Consider the following 22,671-nt stretch of genomic DNA (forward strand, 5'->3'; position numbering starts at 1 on the left):
ATGGATAGATAGATAATAGAAAGATAGACTAATGGATGGATAGATAGATAATAGAAAGATAGACTAACGGATGGAATGGATAGATGTTGTTGTTGTTTTAAAATTTATTTCAATGAAACAAATTAAACACATTTAATATATGGTATAATTATCATGTTATGATAATACAATATTGTAAATTATACTATCTAGCTAATGCGAAATAACTGGACATTATTTTTACTAAGCATCAAATAATCAATAAATTTATCAGTTAAGTTACTATTAATTCCAGTGTTATTAAGAATTTTAGAAGCAAATTGAGCAATAAACATTGTCTGAGCAAAACAATTAAAATCATTGAATTTCAATATTTGTTCATCCTTGCTTATTTTTAATGATCTGTCTTTTGCTATAAGTGTTAAAATACTAATTTGAATATATTCATCATTTTGATATACAGGAAAATGTATATTGAACAGATAAAAGTTTTCTTTCAAAAAAATAAAATCTGGTTTACCATCATTGTAGTAGTCATCAAGAAATAAAGCGAGACAATGCGTAAAATAACTAGGGAAGTAGCATTCCATAATTGAATGATCAGTGTCTGCTTTTACGTTACATTTCAAGCAAAGATTATTATCCAATAATTTCATTTCATACAATTTGTTTCTACTTATAAGAGTACGATTAAATTGTTCAAACAGGAAACTTTTATAGTATAAAACAATAGGTAGCGACAGAATTTTATTAAGGCTATTTTTGAAAACCTCAAAATCTGGATTGTATTTTTTATCCATTTTTCTAGTCTTAAATGAAGGGGGGACAAATTGATCTTGCAATAATTCTTTGTTTGTTTTTTTAAAATGAAAGGTATATATTCTGGGAGAGTTTTCAAAAAGCTTTATGATAGGCTTCAAAACAAACTTTTGTTTTGATTCAGTTAAACAAATTAAGTTATTAAATTCAAAACCACTACACACATTTTCCACCACTTTTTGTAGTTTTAATAGAACTGGTTTCTCAGTAAGATTTTCTTTAATGGCAGAATTTAACAATGGCCGATATAAAACTTTGTGCTGTATTTTGATGAAATCAAGAATTGATGCAATGGTGTTTAGTCCATGCTCGTTTAGTTCCATTATATCAACATTGTTAAATTTGACATTTTTTGCCCAAACAGATGAAGTAATATTTGAATGAAGAAAGGTTTCTCTATGCTTTTCTAAAAGTACTAAAAATCCTTTGGCTTTTCTAAACATTAGTCCACTTTCTAATGGATAAAAGGTTCTAAACTTTTTAATATATTTATGAAAGATTTCAGATCCAAGGTTGTCAAAAATACTACTTGTTGGTACATGTTTGTGAGACAAAAGTCTTGAAATATTTGAGTTTGGAAAAAGATGGGCGTGCTTTAGTAGATTTAAAAAAGCATTAAACCAAATAATAAATGATTGTTGAGATGGTAGCAACATATTTAGCCCACCATGAGAAAAATCCATCTCTATTCTATTTTTTGCAACCTTGTATCTATAAGAATTGTTGCCTTCATTGCTTTTAGAGGACCAAAGAAATTTTGCTGTTATTTTCCAAAGTTTTTTTATTTGCTTTTGATTTGGAGCATAAATTCTAAAAATATGAAAAGCCATGGTGTTCATTAAGGAGAAAGTAATGTTTCTACGTTTGAAAACATTATCACTGTAAAAAAATGCAAATTTTTGAGATTTTGTGTTAAGTTTTTCAAATAACTGTTCATATGTATAATCTGCTGCTTGAGTCAAATTAAAAGATAAATATACCCCTAAATGTTTTACTATATCACATTTAGTCCCTAGAATTGATATGTTAAGAGGACACTCCCCATGCGTAATAATTTTAGTTTTTTGAAAGTTGATTTTGATGTTTACTGTTGACTCTAATTTTTGAAGTGAGTTGGAAACCAATTGTATGTCTTCATTTGATTTTAATTGAAAGGCATTAAAGCCATCGTCAGCAAAAAATATTGGATCAAATGGTTTTCCATCCAACTTCAAAGTTAGGTTTTTAATTTTAGGACTTGTTAAACAACAATAAAATATGTGGTTGTAAATATCAAATAAACTTCCACTTGAAGGTGCCCCTTGAGAGAAACCAATTTTATTTTTATATTTCTTAGATGAGTTTCCTTTTACAACAATTTTAAAGCTTCCGCCATTTGTAAGAGATATCCAAGATTTTGCAAAATTGCCTTCTGGAAAAATATGTTTAATGATAGTATTTGATACACAATGTAATGCCTTATCATATGCACGTTGTAGATCAAAAAATATTAGTTGGCTATTGTAGTTGTGTGCTTTTATGTGATTTATTATGCTTACAATAGAAATAGTGGCATTGGCCATATGACGCTTAGGTATAAATCCATATTGGTCAGAATGACAAATTTTAGAAAGTAAAGGGGTAACTTTTTTATTAATTGCTTTATCAAGAATTTTCAAAACATTTTCCATTTGTGCAATAGGGCGGCGGTTTCCAGGTATTGTTGGATCAAGTCCTGGTTTGGGAATATATGTAATATTTCTTTCCTTAACAAATGATAAACTAGAATTATCCAAATCAATATCATACATGTTGTTAAAAGCTTTAGTGGTGAATTTAGGTAAATTATCAAGCAAGAAAGCAAACAATTGTGTTGGTTGTGAAGTTGGACCAGGCATGCTATTTGACTTCATGCTCTTGATAACTTTTCTAAATTCACCTGCTGTTGAATATGGATTCGTTAAATGCTTAATTTTAGGATACATATTATCAAGCTTTAAATCAAAAAAATTAAGTAGTTCATCTAAATTCGAATTTGGCATAACATTTGGGCACACTAGTTGTGCATGCAAATCACCAAAAATGTTGGCTATTTTCTTTGGACAGTCAATCAACTTGTTATCCACAAGCAAGTTAGGGCATTGCTTTTTTGAGTTTCTAAAATTTTTGTAAGTAAAGTTATTTGGTAGCCCATCTACTAATAGGGCCCTCATTTGAAAAGTTTCAGAGTTTGATTGAACAAGCATTTTAAAGTATTCTTGTTGCTGTTGAACTAGTTGATTGATTTCCTTAACAACCTGAGAACAATCTTTATTTGAATCAACAATGTCATAAAGCACATTCATTTGTTTGTCAAATTCAGATGATGAATAGACTGATTAGTTATTTCTCGCATCGTATTATAAACAGTTTTTAGCGGATATAGAATGTACAGTTATAAGATTAATACCAGTTTTTTTTTAGCTCCGAGGTGCCAAAGTCACACTCACGGGCTACAAAAACTGGTTTTAATCTTATGATTGTACATTTTTATATTCGTAGAAAGCTGGATATAATACGATGCTAGACATAGTTTTTTTCGTATGGATGAGAACCGGTTCCTATCCACCGGATTCGAATGAATACGAGAAAAATCTTATAATGATATTTTATCTAAACAATTTACCTAACCCAAAATCCTTTTGTTGTAAAACTGAAGTGATTTTACCCACCCCTTATGTCCCTGATGATTTATGGGGGGTAATGGACCTCTCAAATGCGTTTTATTGGCTTTTCTGCCATCTCGCATTTAAAAAAGAACGACAACTTCCATAAAAGGAAAAACCCACAAAATCAGAAAATTTGACAAACGAACACTAACAATATAGAGCGAGATCATATTTACACTGAAATTAAATTAAATGCACGTACTTACATTTTAAAACTTAATTATTGAGGAGCTTTGCTTCATTTTTGTGCCAAAACGTACTTGTAATCATCATTACAAAAATCAAGTTAGTAGGATAATCAAATTGGTAGCATAAAAATAAACAAGCGTGTTTTTAAAATGGACATAATTTGCTTATTTGTATATGAAGATTTTGTAAAATGAGTTATTGGAAATTTAAAATGCTAAACCCAGGTTTTCTTATTTTTGACTTGAGCTTAGATTGTCACCCAATAAACCTGCCAACTAGCGGTTGCAATGTATTTATGGGGTGTTGAAGAAAACCAGCTAAATGGCGGTTTTCCTCAGATAAAAGAAAAAATAAGTATTATAGATGTTTTTTTGGTTAGGTTTAGTAAAGGTTGAAAGAGATCATATAGGAAGGAAAAGCTCCCTGCAGGGTTAGAGCCCACAGGGGCTAGAAGTATGTCAGTCTTTGACAGCATATGCTAGTTTAATTATTTTATTATTGCCTATTTGTAAGAACATTTAAAAACCCATATACTTCACTTAAAAAGTAGCTTTAAAAATATTTTGGTTAGATAGATTGCTAGATGAATAGATAGACAGATAGATGTATAGATAGATAGATGTATAGATAGATAGATGTATAGATAGATAGATGTATAGATAGATAGATGGATAAATACATAGATATACATATAAATTGATAGATACATAGAAAGATCGATAGAAAGATTGAAAGATACAAAAAGTTCAAAATAAGAACCTAAAATATTGACCTCGTAGGTGTTTAATGCTAGTCTTTGGGTGGGGTTAAAAACCCCCCCTAAAAGAATCACAAATATATTCTAAAATAGATTTTAATATGAATTATGAAGAAATATTTTTTTGTATCTTTTTTTGAGAAGATTCAAATGTAAGGCCTATTTTATTTTTATCTCATTATCTATTCTGAAAGTAAAAGTATATATGGCCTTTTTTGTATGTGTGTGTGTATGTGTGTATGTATGTGCGTGTGTGTGTGTATGTGTGTGTGTGTGTGTGTATTGGCCTGAAAGGTTTAGAATGCTTGGAATACCAAGCTTCGAGTTCCCATGGTTGGAGCGGAGACAGATACCCAATAGTCTTAGAATGTAGAGTTTATAGAGTACAGAGAATGTACACTAGAGTACAATGCCAAATAGCCCCTAAAATACAGATTTTAAAAGTTAAGTTAATATTTAGTTTGAAACATTTTCTTTGTTTTGTACATTCTAGTTAAACCTTCTGAAAAAAATGTACAGGATTTTTACTGTACAAAATCTAAGACTGAATTTGCCTGTCATTGCATTGGTTTGAACAGCTAAAAACAGTTAGGCACATGAAAATATTTATTTTAATATAAGAATAAATATGATTTAATTAATAAAAGTTTTAATATAAAAGTATTTCTAAAGCCTTCAAAAGGTCTAAATAAAAATTCTTATAATAAGGCTATATATGTATAATCAACTAGCGGTTGCACCCCCAAGCTTGTATGTATGTTAAGAATTAATTTAACCCTTACAGCTCGGGCCCCAATTCCCACCTTAATAGATCGGGGGGGGGGCTCCAAGAGCCCCCCCCTCTATCTCGGCTTCTGTTACAGATAAAGACGTAAATTTTTTTTCTGGTGGTTCATGTGTATTTTTAGAGAAAATTACTTTTTCTAATCATAGCGGCCAGGCCGCTCCTTAGCCGCTTTTTAGCGGCCAGCCGCTAAATTTTAAAACAGCTGTAGAGCGGCCAATTTTGCAGCTAGGATGACCAAATTTTAGGACGAACTTTTTTTTTTCATAACAAAAAAAAATTACTTTTTCTGATCATCGCCGAAAAACGGCAAATAACGGAAACCGCCATTTTCGGCGGTTACGGCGGTAAAACGGCGGTTGGCGGCGCCAATTAATATTTTTATCTGTTTGTTGTTGCTCAAGGATTTACCAAAAAAAATTATAGGTCTCTAGCTGTAATAGAAGCCACGATATTCATGATATATGTCTGTAGTAAAAGCCGGACAAAATCGGTCACAAAGTCGGTCAGGGAGCGGCCAAACGGTCATAATACCACTTTTCTCAGAAGGTCATTGATATCTAAGTATTCACCAAAAAAAATTTAGGTTTCTACCTTATACACAAAAGTCATAATGTAGAAATTAAGATTTACTTTGAATTTTTTTCTAAATTTGGTGCTACCCAACCGACTTTGACCGGACACCACGACCGACACAGACCAGATATTCTAATAAAATCAACTCTTGCCGACGTATAATTACTAAACTTAAAAAGTCATGAAGTCACAGCACTCCATCTTACCTACAAAAAAATGAGATTGAAAAAACTAGAGGGGGGGGCTCTTGGAGCCCCCCCCCCCCGATCTGTAAGGGTTAATAGAGAATCTAATAAATTCAGTGGTTTAAAACAAACAAAATAAAAATAATCTGTATAAATATCTGTTTTTTTTATTAATTTATTACAATTTAAATATATTATGAACATAAGTTTATGGATAAATCATTGATTTAATATTTATTAATAAATGATAAAAAAATTAAAAAGGATAAGACAATAAAAAATAGATGGTAATTTGATAAACAAAACTACCCATTCTGTAGGTTTAAATATTAGTTAAAAAGATTGAACACTGTCAGTTAGAATTACCAATCAAGATGTACTAAATGTAACCAAAGTTTTAAGGCTAAAACTTGGGTACCAGTAAAATTTAGAGTTCAATGTAAAAAATAATAATTAGTGGATTTTAATAAAGACTAATGCTTATTTTTATTGATATAAAAATAATTCATGTTGATGGCTAAAAATATAAACGTTAAAATTTTTTTGTCTGTAGCGAAAGATATCGCTTAATGCTGAACTGATATGGTTTTTCTTTAATTATTTTGGGGGAGGGTATCTTCACCCTCCCGATAAAAATGACCACCCCTCCCCCCCAAAAAATTGTTTTTTTCTTTTTCTTTTTAAAACTCAAACTAAAATGATGGGGGGTGGGCTCACTTTTCCTATCCCATCCCAAGTGCAACTAGAGGCTTTTTTTGGTAGGGGGGGGGGCGTAGCCGCTAGTTCTATAATGAAATTCAATTTCTTGAATTTTTCCAAGCCGAAAGGGACTTAATGTACATCCAAAAATTATAAAATTTATGAGAATCAAAATAAATATTTTTAAAGTTCAGACAATGCTAATTTAAAAATCAAAGTACCCAGAGTTTTAAAGCCAACGTGCCCCCCCCCCCCCACTCCCTGACATAAAAGTTCATTAAAATTCATGAAAATTGAATGAAATTAGAATATTTACGTTTCCCATGGAAAAATGAAAAGTTATATTTTTGTTTTTTGTTTTGTATATCTGTTCATTATAAGAATAGCATCATATATGTTAATATATGTTGAGATTTCGGTAGTAAGTCAGCCTACTATTAAATGCTTATATAGTCGACTAGTGACTGAGCTCCAAGTATCCAGGGGCTCCCTATTTAAAGGGGTATAAAGGGACCAAAATAGCCTAATGCAATCACTAAAATTAAATCTTAAATTTAATAGTCTAAAACTATCACAGGACTCTTCCTGAAGCTTCCCTAAAAAGGAGAACCCAATGCATTCAGTAGTTATTAATATCTTAAGCTATAGAAAAAATATCTTCAGTACTTTATATAATACTATATAGTGGCTTATGGCGGGTTATGGGGGGGGGGGGGGGGTTGTGTAATTCGACCACCCAAAATTTTCAAATTTTAAAAAAATATCTAAGAGGATATTACCACTATTCCTATTTCCCTGTTAGTCTAGGAGTCAATAACTGTAAATGAGTGTACATACCTTTAATAGAACTTTGGTGTGTATTAACTTCCGCACTTGTTCAGAACCAAGAACAGAGCCTTGTAGAACTCCATTATTGTAAATGAGTGTACATACCTTTAGCAGCAGAACTTTGGTGTTTCTTCACTTCTGCTGAACCGTTATAATTCTCCTAAAAAAGACAGAGCCGTCATGCATTAATTTTTGATGGGTCTGTCTTTATTATGCCAAAATGGCAAGTATGAGTTAGAAAACCTTGTTAAGGTGTCTATAGAAAGGTCTTTACATGTCCCTAAACACTATTGGGTCTATCTTCAAGATTTCAAGTACCTTTGACAGTTTGTCCTTTTTTAAAAAGACAAACCTGTCTTAATTTGTAATAAAATATGCACTTTCACAAGGGCTAGAGAACCAGGATTGTGTAATTTGCGATAATTATTAATTAATTAATATAATAATTTGCGGAGGGGAAGGCCCACCTTGAACTTTGCCGGTCCTTCCATCCGTCAGTAATTCGGCCTCTCTTATGTATCATGTATTTCATTTTAAATATCCGGTACAGAGTTATATTATATCACTATTAAAAGGATGCTATTTTATTTAGATTTTCATGAATTTAGGAATGTTTATAAATGCTTATATAAAAGTAACATGATGTTTGACTTTCTGTACACACCCTGCCTTAACCAAATAAAGGATAAACAAAAATTACCATGAAAACGGACAATGCAGCGTTCAAATAGGACCTAAAGACAAGTAGAATCCATTGAGAATGAAATCTTAGCTGTTCCTTCTTGCCAGATATTTTAATTTTAAGATTTAAGGTGAAAATCACAAAATTCACCAAATATAAAAGGCAAATAAATCTATTTTAAATACAGCAAGATGAGATACTTTTTTTTGTAAAACATGCTTGTGAGGACTCTTTTTAAATCAAATAAAATCTTAGTCATGTAAAATCAATGAAGCAGTTGTGATTTGACTTGAATCTGGTTAACTTGTCTTTGTGTTTTACTTGTTTTCTTAACCATCTCAAACAATAGGGCATAAATTCTAAACACAATGTGTATACACTTAAAATAGAGATGTCTAGAGACACTTTCTGTAAATCATCCAATAGGATGACAATGGAAGAATAATCTGACTTTGTTATTGGTAGAGAAATGTATAGATTTTAGCTCTAAAGGGCAAATTGTTTTCATTTTGTTCTCATAATGAGTCACCTATAAATAGGTGTATTCCTTAGGATAAAGCTTTGCTTGGGTAAATCATATCCTGTAAAAATGTATTCCTGCATATAATGTGATATATATACGAACAATATCCTTATACTAAAGTAACAGGATGTTTGTCTGTGTGTTTGTAACGAAGGATCTCGCTAACCGCTGACAGGTTTTTCTCAACAGTGTAGCTTCTCATAAGTCCCGGGAAGGTTTATATTTATTTAGGGAGAGGGTACCACCACCGTTCAATGAGAAATCATGAAAAATCTAAATTTTTTGAAAATATCTGAGAGACTTGAATGAAACATTGGTAGGTATCATAGAGACTTAAAGAGAGACTTGAACGCAACATTGGTAGGTATCATAGAGACTGGAACAAAAAAACATTTAAAGTGCCACTAGAGGCCTCTAGGGGCGTAGCCGCTAGTATAATAATAATCCAACTATGAATATTGTATTATTGTTGTATTTCTTAGGAAAGAGTTAGCATTCTGTAAATCAGATTATGGGTTCAGTTTGACCATCTAGATATACTACACTGTTTGTTACAAACCCCTTGTCCAAGTCTTTGCATATAGGGTAGCCTAAGATTTGGCACTATGTTTAGCAAGCTTGAGATCTTCAGTGAACTTAATGTAACAGACCAAAAAATCTTGACTTATATTCATAAACCAGAAGGTGTTAATCTTCTAAATCTCTGATTGGTACCAAACAGTTAAAACAGGGAAATTGATTTTTTGATGTCTTAAGAACTAAAATAAGAAGAATCCCTCTCCTCCATCTATAGTTATGATCATATTCCCACTCAGCACAGACTTTAGGTTCCACCAAGGCAGCAAGTTTTTATTAAGTACAAAGCTATACAACAACTTAAAGCAGAAGAAACCATGAAAGAAGAAACAATAACTTGAAGGAAACCTTACAGAAACAGAGTAATAGACATACTTTAATTCATATGGAGCAAAGGTACATTTGTTACAATCATAATCAGTCTTCCATTATGTTAAACAAATTTAATTTAGAAAAGCTTCTAAAGGAAACAGATTGATTTTAAATTATTACTTAGCAGATTTATATTATAGAAATACTTGAAAACACAATATTAAATACACAAAGCCTGGATAATCATACAGTCAAGGAACCAAATAACCTGTATAATAATATCTTAGACCAATAGATATAGTATATATAGATGGTCAAACTGGACCCAAAATCAGTCAAACTTAAAAGAATTCTAGCATTCAAACACCTTTGTTTCTTTTATTTGCTATATACAATCCATTGAAATAATGCAGATTGAACATAAGCAGGTTTTTTTCTAGGGAAGGATTATTAGCCCCACCCAAACCCCTGGACTGGGGGAAGTTTCAGCCCTTAATTAGTTCAAAATATTTCCACAAAATGATTTATGGAAAGCTAACTTTATCCTAATAAATTCAACTATTCATAGGTGACCTACTATATGTTTTATCATATGTTTCATATTATATGAGAGAATAGATTTTTACAAGATATGATTTACTCAAGCAAAGCTTTAACCTAAGAAATACATCTATTTATAGGTAACTCATTATGCAAACAAAATGAAACATTTTGCACTTTGGAGCCAAAATCTGTACGTAACTCTAGCAATAACATAGCCAGATTGTTCTTCCAGTGTCATCCTATTGGCTGATTTACAGATGGTGTCCCTAGACATCTCTATTTTAAGTGTATACACATTGTGTAAAGAGTTCTAGTCCCTGGTGTTTGTTATGATTAAGAAAACAAGTAAAAAAACAAAGACAAGTTAACCAGATTCAAGTCAAATCACAACTGCTTCATTGATTTTACTTAATTAAGACTATATTTGATTTAAAAAGTGTATCAGAAGCATGATTAACAAATAAAATGGATCTAATCTTTCTGTATTAATAGTAGATTTGCCTTGTATATTTGGCGAATTTTGTGATTTTCACCTTAAATCTTAAAATTGAAATATCTGGCAAGAAGGAACAGCTAAGATTTCATTCTCAATGGATTCTACTTGTCTTTAGGTCCTATTTGAACGCTGCATTGTCCGTTTTCATGGTAATTTTTGTTTATCCTTTATTTGGTTAAGGCAGGGTGTGTGTACTAAAGGATCTCGCAAACCACTGGACTGATTTGATTCTCCTTTACAGTGTAGCTTCTTATAGGTCCTGGGATGGTTTATAACTATTTTGGGGGAGGGTACCACCATCTTCCTAAGATAAATCGCCACTAGTGAAAAATGTTCACACCCCATTTAAAAAAAAACTTTTTCTTCAAAACCAAAAAATTCAAATGGGGGTTGGGGGTCGACTTCTGTTGCAATTTTTTAACCATGTACAATAAATAAAAATTGAAATAAACTAGTCTATCTTTAAACTAATATTAGGTATTACTATTAAATAAGTAAATTTTAAATGACCTTATTCGAATTTCCCCTACTCTAAAGAAAGACTATGTTCGTATGTCCATTACAATCTTGGACCGTAAGGTATATAACTTTAAGAGCATCCTCAAATTTGTCCTGGGAAGGTTTTAGGCTATTTTTCTAAATATAAAATATTTATGAATTTGATATTTTCTAATTACATGCATTTTATCAATAAACCCTTAAAATGATAAATAATCATAGATCTAAAGGGTTAAGACAATGATCGATAAATAATCGATAATGTACATCCCCAATGATGATACACAAAAATACTCCAACAGTAGATTATGATCAAATTAAAATGAAAATTTAATAAAATTCCTCAAAGTTGTTGAACCAAAGAATAAGAAAACGTTAATATAAAAACTTTGGGGACCAGTGTAATAAAGAGATAATTTTCCCCTTATTTCCAAGTAAATAATCCTATAATACACATATCTTTCAAAATTTAATCTTTGCCTAAAATCCGTCTTTAAAACAGGGATTAGAGATATTGATTCTAATAAATATCTAATAGATGTTTTAAATTTCTAAAAAAAAATTTTTTGCAAAAGATGTTATTTTGTGAAACATCATTGGGTATGTTTGTCCATTTAATTTGTTTTAATAGACAAGAAAGGGGAGTGAAGAAAGTGGGTTGAAAAAAAATCCCCCCCCCCCCATACATGAAAAAAATATATGAAAATTTATTCCTATTTCTGACCGTATGAATATGTGTCATATGAAATCAATTACCTAGTCACTCCCCTTTCCTACGAACCCCCCCCCCTCCCCCCTTTAAAAATTCTCATTTTCACACATTCCCCTTCTTGGGGCTAAAACGCCCCTTTCCTGTGACTAAAAGTTATCGTACAATAAAGTAAATTATTTCCATAAGTAGCGAAGCAATAAGAAGCTAATAAAAATATGCTTTTTTTACATCTTATACATATAATTTAAGTTTTTAATTTTATCAATAATTAATAAAGTTTTAATTTATTCATTTATTTTACAGGTAAGTTGTTTTACAACGGGCTAAATAGGGCAAAAATAGCTAAGTACTCGTTTTTTTCACTTTGGATATAGGAGTGAAAACCCCCATTTACTAAAATTTTTTGTTTTCTATGAATGCGGGAAGGGGGTGTATTTCACTCCTTAAATATAAATTTAACTATTGTTTAAATTGGTGGGAATGTAGATTGATCCACATCCCCTTCCCCCCCTCTTTTTCCCTTTTGCCCAATGTCCAAACTTCCGCTCATCATAACGGAGATGCTCTAAGAGCCGCTCCGGGAGATAGATATATGGATAGATAGATAGATAGAAAATCTATGGACAGAGGTTTAGATAGATAAATAACTATAGTAAGATAGTCAATCTGATATTAGTTTTAACGATTTAACAATATGCATTTATAAACAATATACGTAGAAGAGTAATACTTATATCTTTAGAAAGTTCAAATAAAAGAATAAACAGTTATATACAATGTACATACAGGGTGCGGCACATAAATCCGGACATTTTTAAAACGGCCATAGCGTCAAAACTACTTGACCAATCAGGACGTTTGACCCCACTATAAAAAGCTTAGGTAATGACCTTTTAGCACTAAAAAATCTTTGGACGAAGATGGACGTGTACACCGAGCTACTAGCACATATGTACAACAAGGCAGATTCCAAATGCGCCGGTGGTTTAATCTGGATTCTCAACTAGGGCCCACTAAATCTGACCTCAGCCCATCTGTAGGTGAAGTAAAGTTATGCAAGTTGCTGGGGATACTGTTAGATACATAAGTAAGACACCAGAAAAGACTAGAGCGCTCTATCTGAAATGACTTGGCCGTAGCACTCCAGCAAAGTGAAACGGGGCAGATTTTGAGATGTAAAAAAGTCAAAAACCGTGAAAATTTCTCGGTTCTTGAATTTAGGGACCCATATTGAACTTTAAAACTCATTTTAGACTATGGGTTGCGCTGACAACCCTATCTGAAACTTTATGCCATTTCTAAAAAGGTAAAGAACGTCGTTCTAGCTCAACTGTGGTCCAAAAAAGAGCCTCCGTGTCTAAGGGTAGCTTGAAAGTCGGGCGAATTTGGATCCTGCGGTTACTCACGTTCCTAAGGAAATGTGGCCTCCCAGCAGCCCGATCTTAACTCAATGGACTTTTGGGCCTGGGGCTACTTTGAAGCATGTACCAATAGACGTGCCCATACCACAAAGACCTCCCTCATTGCCACTATCAAGGAGAACTAAGCCAGCTTGGACAGGTACATTTTGACCTGGACCTGCCAGCGGTTGAGGTCTGCCTCTCAGTTTTTAAAATTCAATAAAATCTTTAAAATTTACGATTTTATGTTCATTTGTTTAAAAATTAGAATTTGTCCGGATTTTTGTGCCGCACCCTGTAGGTAGATAAATAGACATGTATATAGATTGATAGATAAATAGATACATAGATTGGTAGATTAATAGATATAAGGATAAGTTTTGTCTGTTCTACTTTTTCTATAGAGGATGGATTTAGATGGATGGATGGATATAGGAAAAGGGGTGTGTTTGTATATGTGTGTGTGTATTTGTGTGTGTGTGTGTGTGTGTGTGTGGAGGGGGGAGGAAGCGCTTGCGGCTAGCTTTATGTCATTTGATATGTGATGGATATTTTCATTCAAAAGAAACTTAAAGTTATCCTATATGATAAAGTAGTAGGGTGTTCTTGTTCAGAAAGATCTTGAAAACAGCTCAGTGCTTGTTCTGGTTTTAAGCTATTTTTTATATCATTATAAGAACGTAGATATGATGTCATTAGTAGAATATTGTTAGAAAATGCTTACTATAATTTTTCCAAGAAATTATGTATATCTTTACTGCAAAGGAAAAACTTATCGGTCCAGCAGTTAGTGAGATCTTTCGGTGCAAACATACAGACAGACAGGGTTTTTGAGAGCGCAGCCAGTGTTTTTGATTAAAGGGGAAAAAATTGCGATAGTCACTAGAAGAAAAATTAAACAGTATATAGCACTTTCCCTCATACTGAAAGTGTACCAAAAACAAACTTTTTCAAGAAAAAAAACATTTTTTTAGTTTTAGTAAAGTTTAGTAGATCTTGTAGTAGGTTGGAGCTTTTTTAAGGGGTGGGGGCATTTCTAAAAAGGCAAATATGGGGGGAGGTGGGCTCTTATGTTAACCCCTTCGGTGATTTATGTTATTGTACCAATTATTCTGTTTATATTCGCATTTAACAACGTATAATATCAATAAAAACAAGGATGACAACATCCATAAAGTAAATCATTATAGGCTCATGTAAAGTTTTTTATTAAACAATAGATGAATAGATAAAGATAGATAGGTGGATAGATAGATGGATAGATACTGATAGTTGGGTAGATAGATGGATACATAGATTGATGGATAGGTAGATGGATAGGTAGATGGATATATAGTTGGATAGATATATGTATAGAGAAATATTAAATTCCAAAATAAAGATAAAAAGGTGAAAGGGTAAAGGATGTTTATTTCACCCTTACCCCTTAACATTTTTTCACATATCGCAGGGTGGAAGAGGACAACGGGCTGTAAATGATATCCCACTCCCCTTAATGTACATAAACCCAATATATTTAGAAGGAAATGTTGAAATTTGATTGGATTGTACATTTATGTACAAGGTAACAATTACCAACCTTATCCACCGACAATTATATATTTTTTAGGGGAAATTTACATTAATTATAGATAGATAGATAAAAAAATAGATAGAAAGATATATAAAAATATAGATAGAAAGACAGATAGAGAGATAGATAGAAATATAGATAGAAAGATAGATAAAAAGACAGATAGAGAGATAGATAGAAAGATAGATAGATAAATCTTATTTTAGGTCACCGTTTCCTTTCAATATGACATTGACTATCAGCCAAAGGCATTTTTAAGTTTCTATGTAAGATTGTGAATTTTAATAATTTCTAAACTTGAAGCAAAAGATTTCTTTATCCCCAATTAACCAGTTTGTTTAGTAAGATCTCGTATACAGGATTCTTTTTTTTTAGAAAGGCGTAGTGTTTAAAAGGCCTGTTTGAAAGAGCTTTGGGTCACAACCAAAAAGATTTTCCTTTTTAAAACCAATTTGAACATGAACACCACCTACAATGGGAAGAAGCGCCTAGATGCTATAGACGAAGCATCCAGTTTATAATATAATCCCCTTACGAATCTTATTTTCTATTTTCATCTCACCTGGTCAAAATTTCAAGATTTGGGATGTTTTTCAAAACCTACTTGAAAAATTTGCTAGCAGAAATATATATATTAACTAGCGGCTGCGCCCCTATCATCTAGGGGCTCTCTATTTGACGCAATATTGAAGGGCAGAAAATCAGCCTATAACCATACCTAGACTTATAAAATAGCCTCAAACCATCTTAGGACATAAAAGAAGCCACCTGTAAAGGAGAAACATATCGGTTCATCGGTTAGCGAGATCCATAGGTACAGACAAAAAAGCTCACTACTTTTTTGTCATTTGTCTATCAATCAGTCTTTTAATCTATCTGTCTATCTATTCAGCTGTCTGTTTGTCTATCTCTCTCTATAAGAATCCATATATCTACCATATTTATGTATCTAAATGTTTTAACTTCAGTGTATAAACATAAATATTGTCAATGTTAATTTCTAAACTACTTATTATCAGCTGCTTATAATAGGAAACAATAAAACAGTAGATAGATAGAAAGATAGTTGGATAGAAAGATAGACAGATAGATAAATAGATAGATAGATAGATAGATAGATAGATAGATAGATAGATAGATAGATAGATAGATAGATAGATAGATAGATAGATAGATAGATAGATAGATAGATAGATAGATAGATAGATAGATAGATAGATAGATAGATAGATAGATAGATAGATAGATAGATAGATAGATAGATAGATAGATAGATAGATAGATAGATAGATAGATAGATAGATAGATAGATAGATAGATAGATAGATAGATAGATAGATAGATAGATAGATAGATAGATAGATAGATAGATAGATAGATAGATAGATAGATAGATAGATAGATAGATAGATAGATAGATAGATAGATAGATAGATAGATAGATAGATAGATAGATAGATAGATAGATAGATAGATAGATAGATAGATAGATAGATAGATAGATAGATAGATAGATAGATAGATAGATAGATAGATAGATAGATAGATAGATAGATAGATAGATAGATAGATAGATAGATAGATAGATAGATAGATAGATAGATAGATAGATAGATAGATAGATAGATAGATAGATAGATAGATAGATAGATAGATAGATAGATAGATAGATAGATAGATAGATAGATAGATAGATAGATAGATAGATAGATAGATAGATAGGTAGGTAGGTAGGTAGGTAGGTAGATAGATAGATAGATAGATAGATAGATAGATAGATAGATAGATAGATAGATAGATAGATAGATAGATAGATAGATAGATAGGTAGGTAGGTAGGTAGATAGATAGATAGATAGATAGATAGATAGATAGATAGATAGATAGATAGATAGATAGATAGATAGATAGATAGATAGATAGATAGATAGATAGATAGATAGTCAAACTTTTCAACAAATAATATTAATCTACAGATAGGGTAATCATTGGGGATAATATCGTTTTATCCTCAATTATCTTATCCCTTAAGATCCCTAAATTATTTCCCTTTATTTTCCCTAACCTTTTAATTTAATTCTATTATCGTATGTTTTACAAGGATACCATTATACGAAGTTATATCGGAGTAGATTATTATGTCTTATAGTAATGCTATTATTATTTACTAAGTATATTTGCGATAACTTTTATTTAATAGATTCTTCCAATTTTTAACATTTACAAAAGGGCCTGCTTTATTGCTTCAAGATCCATGACAGATCTATATAGGAAATAAATGTCTATAAACGAGCTCAAATTTTCCAAGAAGTAATCGTTTAAAACTCATAGTGCTCCCATAATCCATAATAAACTCTCATTGCCCAGAACGATAAGACCCATTATTTACTTTATTAAAAATAAATTCATTTTTTTCATTTCATGTTGCTATTTACATTATATTGATGTATTTAATTTATAATCATAAAAAATAAATTAAAAAATTTATAATATAGTAAATTTAAGAAAACTCTGTTTTAAAAGAATTCTATTGTGGCGACACTTCCTGTGTGTTCAAATATTGAAACTAAAATTTTATTCATATTAACCCTTTGATGATGGTAAACTGAAAAAAATATAATTGAAGAAATCTTAAAATCATTTAAATTATTAAATATTCACTACTTTCTTTTAGATAGTAATGGCGGGGGCGGAAAATTGATTTATTGATTTATTGAGAAATAGATAAATAGATATATACTTATAGAACACTAGCCAATAGCGAGAGAGTTATATCGAGCCAACTCTAGTCCTATTATATAAAGAACTAAGATTTAAGATTAACTGCTAAACTGATTGAGTTCTCTTTTACAGGGAAGTTTCACATAGATCATATGGTACTTTTAGGATATTTAAAAAAATTATCTTAGGATGGTTTTAGGCTTTTTCCCCGTCCCCTATATTCCCCCTTTCATTACAGAGCCCTCTAAATGCTAGGGCTACAGCCGCTAGTGTTTTTTTTAAAGTAGTAAGTTGCTTTAGGTTGTCCGTTGGGTCTTGCTAAACTCTGATGGTTTTAAGCCATTTTTATAATATCTTTCTTCCCCTGCGAATAAAGTTAAAATAGTTTTTATCCTATGTTTGTAGTGTTTTAGCTAATCGTCACAAAGAAGCTTTACAAAGTGTCTAAAAAAATCAGCCATGTGACGTCATAAAAATGAGGTATTATCCATCTCTTTTTTAGGGGTTTTCTTTCCCACTTCTCCTCTTATCCCTCATTTTTATGACGTCGAATGGCCGATTTTTTTGCGACACTTTGTAAAGCTTCGTCACAAACATACGTACGAAAAAACAAACAATGTTAATATAGAGTAGCTTCGCCCCTCTCAAATCAAATATCTATTGTATGATGTCAGAGGTTCGTAATTTTTATTATTTTCTACTCAATATCAAATATTAGAGTTACAAGTAGATTACTATTTTTGCTACTTATAGTGCACTAATTGTATTCTCAATGAATTAATTCGACATTAGAGTAAAGAAGGGACAATGGCTGACATATCACCGAAATAAAATGATGTCGACCATTGTTAATTAAAATTAACAGGATGTCCAAGAGTCTGTCTATAGCTTAAAATCTCGCTAACCGCTGAACAGATTTCTTAGCTTTTTATAAGGAGCTTAATATAATTTAATAATTACGGTGTATTTCTTCTAAGGTTTGACTAAATACCCAAAAATAGCCTAAAACCTTCTTAGCAAGACCAATATTAATTATCTAATATGGACGCCATTAGACGTCATTGTCCTTGTTTCATAATACTCTAGAAATAATCGTTCTATGCGTACAAAACTTTGTAAAAACCCTATCGTATCATCAAACCTTTGTTTTACGGTTATTAACCAATTCTAAACACACGTTAAGTGTTTCTTTGTTTTAGGATTATTGGTGAGTGACTACGCTCCTAGCCTCTAGGGGCTTCTCCCCTCTCCTGTAAAGGGGGTGAGGATAAATTGTAAATTGTTACAGGGATCATCAACCAAATGTTTGCAATTAATTTAATAGGACAATTTTAACAATTAACGAAAATAGGTAGACGTTACGTATGGATGGACGAACAGACCCTGATAATAGAAAGGCTTCACTTAATTTTTTATTAATGGCGATAATTTCAGTTTTGACACTTGGACTATAGTATAGCATTTGATTTTAATTTATTTATTTGGGATTTTTGCTATAAAATTTTTCTTAAAGATATTACATTTTTTTCTTTGGGGAAGGGGGGGGGGCAGACATCTTGTCCTTTACATTAAACATTATTCTCTCTAAAATATCGTATATACAGACTTATAGGGTTGATTGCAGATAGCTTCGCTAAATAAAAAGACATTAAAAAGTTTAATATATATAAAGAAAAGGTTCCGCCTAGAATACGTGAACGAAGTGGACTAACGGACGATTTTTGAGTTGTTACGTATTCTAAATCGTACCTAATTGTCACAGAATCACCTTACAGAGTTTGAAATCGATAGGACATTTATAACATAGCAATTAACTATTAGAGAGCTATCCAATACGAACGGACATTTGGATCGACTCTAATTACAGGAAAGCTTCACTTTAAAAAATACAGAAGTTTAAATTAAATGAACAAAGAATGGAAAAGTTTTGTCTAGATCACATGTTCAAATACTTAATCACTAATTGACGTTGGAAATTAAGATAGATAGATAGACTAATAGATAGAAAGATAGATAAATAGACAGATAGATAAGGTCAGGTAAGATATATAATTATATGGATAGTTGGGTAGATGGACAGATAATCTAATAGATAGATTAATAAAATAATGTAGATAATATATATTTTAAGCATTTAAAATTTTTTTTTACAGATAGTTAGACAATAAGAGGAAATGGTAGATACATAAATAACTAGATATATAGATTGGGAGTTAATAGATAATCCTTTTAGTTCTTGCTTATGAGTAGATAAATATTATCAGAGTAAGGATAAAATAGCTGTGCTCTTTAGTAAATAAAACAAAGAAATCAAGAGAGAGAGAGAGAGAGATAAATAGAAAGAGTGAGTGGGTGAGAGAGAGAGAGAGAGTTTTTTTTGAAAGAAAATAAAAAGTAAAAAAAGAAAGAATTAAATAGTTAAGTCTAGACTCAGTGTCTTTTGTCCTTATGTGCTTTTCAGGTAGGCAGGCATAGGCCAATGCAAAATTAATTTAATACTATTGTATTAGTATATCAGTAATGACCAGTAATGTAATTGATTTAATACCCAACTAGCGGCTTCGCCCCTAGCCTCTAGGGGCTTTGCCCCAAGAGGTGATAAAAAAAAAATTAAGGTGAAATTCGTAAAAAAAGGACCAAGTAAATCTCCTAAAAAAAAAAAAAAAAAAAATGGGGGGGATTTTTTTGTTTTTTGGGGGGTTGGGGGTGTCCCACCCCCCAAGAAAATAGCCTAAAACCACCACAGGAGCAGTAGGTATATTCCCTGAAGAGTAGAATCCGATCGGTTCAGTGGTTACCGAGATCTTAAGCTTCAGACGGACGGACGGACGGACAGACATCAAGCTACTTTGTATTATAGATAGTAAAACTGTCTAAATCTTAATTTCCCTCAAATCTGATGGCAAATAAAATAAATAAATTTTGAAGAATATTATTTTTTCTTCAGTTATCCTATCTTGTAATCTTGTGCCCTAATGTTCTGATATAAAAACAATCAGAATCAAGGTTACATATAAATAGATAGATAGGAAAGATAGATAGGATAGGTAGATAGGATAGTTAGATAGATAGGATAGGATAGTTAGATAGATAGATAGATAGATAGATAGATAGATAGATAGATACTTATATAGATAGATAGATAGATGGATAGATAGATAGATAGAAAGTGATAGGATAGATAGATAGATAGTGATAGGATGGATAGATAGATAGATAGCGATAGGATGGATAGATAGATAGATAGATAGATAGATAGATAGATAGATAGATAGATAGATAGATAGATAGATAGATAGATAGATAGATAGATAGATAGATAGATAGATAGATAGATAGATAGATAGATAGATAGATAGATTGGATAGTTAGATAGATAGATAGATAGGATAGGATAGTTAGATATATAGATAGGATAGTTAGATAGATAGATACTTAGATAGATAGATAGATTGATTGATAGATAATTAGATAGATAGGATAGTTAGATAGATAGATAAACAATTATATAATTTGATAGAAAAATGATTAATTTTTGGATGAGCACATAGATAGATAGGGAGAAATAAATAGACAGACAGACATATATGTATTGAATATGTATTAAAAGAAAGATGGATAGATAAAAATATTTCTATTCTAATCCCCCCTAAAAATCAATTATACATTAAAGAGTTAAAGAGATTAATCAATTAAGAGGAATGTTTTTAAAAGCGAAGCTTTTCTACATTTAGGGTTGGTCAGTCCGTTCGTCCGAAACGGGTAGCTTTAAACGTTGTTTGGTTTCCGATGTGCATTAACTTCCGCATGTTACCACATTAACATAGTATTTCATATTTACGAAAAAATACAAAATAGCTTAGTAAAAAAATAGCAAAATAAGGCTTGTCAATATGCAATGCATGTACTTATAATTGATTAATATATTTTTTCTATTCTTGCTTATTATTAGCTTTTTATTGCTACGCTAGTTTAAGAAAAACTAACTTCTTTGTTAGTTAAAATACCTATCCTAATATATTTTAAAAAATCGATAGAACAGAATGTTTTTGATAATAAGATTATTAGTTAAGTGATACTTGAAAAATGGTGTTTTATCGATTTAGCCAAAAACTAATATTTATAGTAAAAACTAGAACCTATAAATGTATAGTAAAAGTGGACATAACTGACTCGTTTTCGTTTACTAAATTGTTTACTTAATTAAACAAGAGTGATAATAGCTGATATATCATCGACATTTAAATATATATTCGAATGAAATTATGACTTAAAAATGTAAAAAAAATGGAAATCTAATTTTGATTAGATCAATTTCAACGTGAACGTTTGGACACCCTATTTAATTTGTAAGAGGGTTTTAAGTACCATTTATACATCAATGGGTTAATAGCATTATAGGATGGATAGATAGACAGATCTGGATTAATAAATGTATTAATTTATGAATAGGCAAACCCTATAATAAAAAGTAATAAGTTTTTTTTGTCTGATGTTAAAGATCTCGGAAAATGCTGGTCTGAATTGGTTGTCTTTTTCAAGGAATCTTTTTAGGTGACTGGTGGGGGTTTTAGGCTATTTTCCAGACTTCCCCCACACTTACATAGAGGCTATTAGCAAAGCAATTTGTATAAGTATATTGTAACATATTTATTTTTTAATAACATTATTTTTGGTTAATAGATGAATAATAAATGAGTAGATGGATAAGTAGATGGATGGAGACATAGATTAGTGGATGTATAGTTGGAAGAATTGATAGGTTAATGAATAAATACATAGATGGATTAACAGTTAAAATGATGGATAGATAGATTAATGAATAAAATCTATGGATAAATAAATAGTTGGATGGATAGACATTTAGATTTTAATATACAACCCTTTCTTCCCCCATAATCATTCTTAAATATTTTCTTTTTATTTCAGGAACTGTATAAAGCCTCCGCAAATTCTGGAGGCGAAATGGACTTGAGCCGGCTACCGCAGGCAGCCGCCGAGACACCGTATCCTTACCCACAGTCCGCCGGCAGCCGGCAGGAACAATATGATAGTCCTAGACAAGAGTATCCTAGTCCTAGGTAGGATATACATTTATATAAATGGATAGATAAATATATAGACAAATAGATT

At 31.3% G+C, this 22,671-nt stretch overlaps 1 protein-coding gene across 1 annotated transcript in view; it reads left to right on the top strand.

The window, feature by feature from the left end:
* Positions 1 to 22,671, top strand: part of LOC145304600 (uncharacterized) — a 72,323-nt gene that overhangs the window by 13,950 nt on the left and 35,702 nt on the right. Inside the window, exon 4 of the mRNA XM_080146517.1 lies at positions 22,468 to 22,619. Coding sequence (XP_080002643.1) covers positions 22,468 to 22,619 — 152 coding nt within the window. The remainder of the gene's footprint in view (positions 1 to 22,467; positions 22,620 to 22,671) is intronic.

Source organism: Acartia tonsa, chromosome 13, assembly GCF_053477335.1.
Source record: "Acartia tonsa isolate MP-2025a chromosome 13, ASM5347733v1, whole genome shotgun sequence".
NCBI lineage: Eukaryota > Metazoa > Arthropoda > Copepoda > Calanoida > Acartiidae > Acartia > Acartia tonsa.